The sequence below is a fragment of the Caenorhabditis remanei genome, chromosome X (genome assembly GCF_010183535.1).
Source record: "Caenorhabditis remanei strain PX506 chromosome X, whole genome shotgun sequence".
NCBI classification, from domain to species: domain Eukaryota; kingdom Metazoa; phylum Nematoda; class Chromadorea; order Rhabditida; family Rhabditidae; genus Caenorhabditis; species Caenorhabditis remanei.
In genome coordinates this window covers 5,468,425-5,473,340 of record NC_071333.1, presented here as the reverse complement: position 1 = coordinate 5,473,340, position 4,916 = coordinate 5,468,425, and the positions used below count along the sequence as shown (strand labels likewise).

At 35.8% G+C, this 4,916-nt stretch overlaps 1 protein-coding gene across 1 annotated transcript; it reads right to left on the bottom strand.

Moving 5' to 3' along the window:
* Nucleotides 1-3,154: 3,154 nt before the first annotated feature.
* Nucleotides 3,155-4,315, bottom strand: GCK72_023040 (uncharacterized protein; the record flags this gene model as incomplete). Its single annotated transcript, XM_053735197.1, has 5 exons — nt 3,155-3,352; nt 3,399-3,623; nt 3,671-3,852; nt 3,977-4,242; nt 4,287-4,315. 5 exons carry the CDS (start codon nt 4,313-4,315, stop codon nt 3,155-3,157), a joined length of 900 nt encoding a protein of 299 aa, XP_053578763.1.
* Nucleotides 4,316-4,916: the final 601 nt, after the last annotated feature.

The following is a 4,916-nucleotide window of genomic DNA, read 5'->3' as shown; positions in this document are numbered from 1 at the left end:
CAGAAGACGTCAAAATTAACTTTTTTGAGAAAAGAAAAGTTCGGGCATCAACTAAGTCAAATTTCCAATCTACCTATCCAGGTTTCATAAAAATCGGCCCATTACGGAGGGAGTTATGGCTGGCAACATACAAACAGACAGGCGGAATCTGTTGAATATTATTAGTAAAGATAAGAAAATTGGTAGCCATCCATCACAAGGAGACTGGAAAAAATGATTGTTTACCGAATTTAGACAGCCACATGTGGGATAATTGAAGTTATTCGCAAGCATTAAAAAAGAGAGAGAGAGAGAATCTTGGTGTATTTAATTTTTTGTTTATGTCTCAAAAACTTGATAGCTGATAAGTTAACTTGTGTTTTTTTTTAATATTTCTCAAAATGAAGAATTTTCCAATAAATCTTAAACGCGGGCAATAATCTTCATGTAGGAATCCAAACAATTCTGAAAAGGCTCACATTTTCAAACAAAATCCAACAAACAATTCAAACCAAATTGAATTCAATAAAAATCTAATTGCGACAACTTTTTCGATAAGTCTGCGACCATCCATACCAGTAGGAAGTCTGAAAATAATAGAAACCAAAAACTTTATTCCAAATAGTGATCGTTTCTGCCTCATTTTTTTTTAAACATTTCAAAGTATGAAAATTGGAAAACAATCTTACCTTTAAAGTGAAATCCCAAAATAAAACAATTCATTTATTAATAATCACATAGATATTGGTGGCCATCCATCCACAAGGAAGCCTGAAAGATTTCATCGATTTCAGAACATTGAACGCAGAGAAAAAAAGAAAGTAAACATTTCAAACAAAACTATACGAATGAAGCGTGTGAGAAGCGAAAGACCCGTTTACAGCCACATGTGGAATAATAGAAACTATTCGCGAGAATGGAGAGAAGGTCTTTGTGTATTTCTCTTGCACCGAAAGTGCTTCTTTACCCTATTATTGGAATCTGGAGAGAATGATTAATATTTCTTTCTATCCCGTTCAAAACGTTATTAGATCATTCGAAGTTATTTACTATGAGGTTTGAAAGAAATACTCAATTTAGTAGCATCGGCAAAACACTTGGAAGCAAAACATACAAAAAAAAATGAGAAAAGCAAAATACAAATGATCAACATTTTTGCCGAGTTTCTGACTAAAATAAGAATCAATATATCTGAAGAGTGAAATGCAGAAATAGAATGACTAGCCAGCATCACTTAAACAGAAAAAAATAACAACGAAAAGACGAAATCAAGCAGAGACGATGACAATGAGTCAGAGATAAACAACCTACTGCGTTTTAAATTTTGCAAATGGTTTTGAAAGATACCTGAATATTCAAAATATGAGGTTTACATAATAAAACTTTACAAGTTTCATTAAAGTATAATTTAAAAGTTGAAGTAAATCTTTACCCAAGATGCTCAGATTTTCAACATGACCATTTGCAAGAAAACGGTACAATGGAGTGTTGTTATGTTGTTATCCGCAAGTGTGTGTGAGAGTTTAAGTAGAAAATTGGAAAATGACCGAGAATGGATTCAGAGCATTCCATCAAAGTTTGGTTAAGTCGGATCAACACACATCATTATTTCTCCCTTCGTTATAATTTCAAAAAATTTCTAGTATCATTAGCTGATTTCTGATAACGTGGCAAACAAATTTTTCTTAAAAAGTTAAAAACATACTTACATAAACTTTTTGCAATTTTCAGGAATAGCAGAATGTTTATTAAGATAAAGTTGATATATTTAAACAGAAACCCCCCGGAAACCTTCGTATGAGAGCCAGAGTGTTGAGCTAGCCAGAGGGATTTTCACTGGCAGAGGGATCTTCAAGGGTTTTTTATTTCAAGATAAGTCCAAATTAGAGAACAAGTTTCTAGCAAATAAAATCTGCATGCCAAATCTGCATGTAACATTTTCAGATCATCAAAACGTCTAAATATCTTATGACACACTCCAGTAACTCCAATTCATAAATTCCTCAATTTTGAAGTAAAATTTAAAAAACTCAAGATAGGAACGCCGCGCCAAATGGCATTTCATGCGTCCGTAGTGTAGTCACGTGTCAGTTTTATAATCAGATTGTGGTGGTGAGTTGCCAAAAGCAAGTCTTTGCAATTCATTGCAAAGATGTGGTAAATTGCAAATATTTTCATCTTCTAACACTAAAATTTTCTACGAACTTGATATATTAATCATAAATCAGATATTCATGAGTATATTGAAAACTTTACATTTTTTAACCCTAATATTAATCAAACATGGAAAATAATCATAAATATTTTAAAGTTCACTCCGAAGATAATATAGTGTATAATATCAACGTAAACAGGTATTGTCCCATATCAGTCTCTCGTACCCTTATCATCGCTTCCCACGGCCGTAGCCTCTTTCTCTTTATAAATATTATCTTGTCCTGTTTTCAATGGGTCCTCGATTACTCTCAAACATTTTTTCACAATCGCTTCTGTCGACAGCCGCCGAGCTCCTTGACCTTCTCTCGCTCTTATCATTACCTTCCTTTTCCATGTCTATCCTCGACAGTATAGTGGTAAGTGTAAATATTTTAGAACTTTCGATATTTTTGGTTGATGCAGTACCCCATGGAAAAGAGAGCGTCTTAATAAGGCGGGCTCCTGAAATTGTTCTTTAAAAAATGAAGAATCTTGTAGTGCCCAAAATTCGCTCTACATGACCATCTTTTTCTTCATTTTTCAAAGTATTATAAAAACATAGCGTTAATATTTTACTGAAATAGTTTTTAAAAGAGCAGGGGAGAATTTTCATGATGAAAAACAATGAAAAAAGGATGATTGAGTAGATTTTTGGAACTTTAAATTATTTTAACTCTTTTTAGCCCCATTTTCGGATCCTGCTCCACGTGTCTCCTTTGCTCATCAGACAGGAGCCACTTTTACCATTTTTTAAAATCCAACTTAAAATAAAAAATCTTCTAAGAGCATTGTTTTATGTTATTATCAATCACCGCTCGTTTCCAGCAATTTACAAAGTTCAAATTGTTCACTTGAAAACATTCAGGTTAGTACTTTATTTCACAAAATAAATTAGTTTTTCACGTTAGAAATCGATATATGGTACATGAAATGTATGAGGTGTATAGCAGAATGGGAGGTTAGTTTGTTTCAGTTCAACTCAATCAATGTAGAAGAGACCATTGGTGAACGTGTAGCTAATAGGAGATTGTGGAGAAACGCCTGCCAATGCATTCTTGAAAATCTCAATGATGGCTGACTTGTCATATCCAGCTGTGCGCTGGTTCTTAATTTCTTCGTACAACCGTCCGATCCACTCAGTCTTTGGTTCAGGGAAATATGCCATAGGAGCGTTGTTCTGAAAATTGAATTTTAAATGATTTGATGATACCAAAAATGCTTACAAATTGTCTTTTAAGCTGCAAGTTGGTATCCCATGAGTTTCCGAATGGTTTGATGTTTTGGCAGTGCATCAACAAGCATACGAGAGAAGTGTAGTCATCGAACACGGTGAATGGCTTCCCTTCGATAACTTCTAGACTCCTGTACCAACCAGCCAAGCGAATGGATTCAGGAGCGGGTGTATGTTGGACAGTGTGTTCGAAGTCGATGAGCTTGATATCGATGTCCTTAACGTTTGGTCTTGAAGTTGAATTAACTATATTATAAAACTCACGCCTCCGTAGTTGAGGTCGAACAGAATGTTGCTAAACTGGATATCTCTGTGAACAAATCCTTTCTGGTGCATATCGTCCAGCATACAAAACAGTTTGTATCCAATGCGCAGAGTGTTGGCAATCGAGATGTTGCCATTTCTTTTCTGCAGTTCGATCCAATTTTCGCCTTCGTGCGATGTGACTGAAAATGGAACTTATTGACAAAAACATCTACTAGAAATCTGGAAACTATGGCTTGTTTTGTACAATTACCCTGAAACCCAACTCGGGCCCTGTTAACTATACATTGTTTCTCTGACACTTACCAATGCAATTGTATTTCTCTCCATTAATTTCAGATTTGAAAGCTTCAACCAAATACGGGAATCCGCGATCGCGGCGACGCTTTTCCAACCAGTTAGACTCGACAAGAAATGAACCGTTGTTGATGTCAAGAACTTTCAGGACACATTTTGCATCTCCTCTCTTGTCACACACCTCATACACCTCGGTGAGTCGTGTACGGCACATAAGTTTCTTCACTTCGTAGTGCTCGTTTATCAATGTGCCGGGTGGCAGGGACAAAGCATTGCTAGAAAAGTACATATAGATCAATGAAAAAATAGAAAAACTCACACTTTACGGTAGCTCAAACTATGGTCCATTCTGGAAAGACAAGTAAAATCCTTTGATGGCGCGAAATGTAAGATATTGCAGCTGTTTGGTTGAGTATAGACTAGAAACTAGTTCCGTTTGTTGGGTGTATGTATGGGACGCAAGTTGTCAAGTTACCGGTCGGAGACGATTCTATGGGCGGCTGAAAATATGAGTCTGATCACAAAGTTAAAAATAGGAACATGATGATATGTTTCCGAAAACAGTTAAAACACCAATATTGACAAAAAATAGCGTACTTGTAATTGGCGGCAAAATTCAAAATTCAATTATTTCAAAATGTTTTAAATTGTGATAGAGAAGAAGTTTCAAAAAATCATCAAAATTTGAAAAAAAAAAACAGGGCCGGAGCGGGACGGGCATTTACAACTATGAAAATAAGAGTATTTTGGTGGCAAAATCAATAAAAATAGGCAAAAACATCACAAAAGGAGTTGATGCAGAGAGAAAGGAGAAAAGTCACTAACCAAAAGGTCCCTCTCTCCTATAATGAGTGGTGTCCTTCCTGTTGGTGGAAGAGAGGCGCGCGGACCTTGTCCAGCGGAGCGCGTTTGTATTCCGCGTTGGGTGACATGTTCTCTCGTTGGGTGA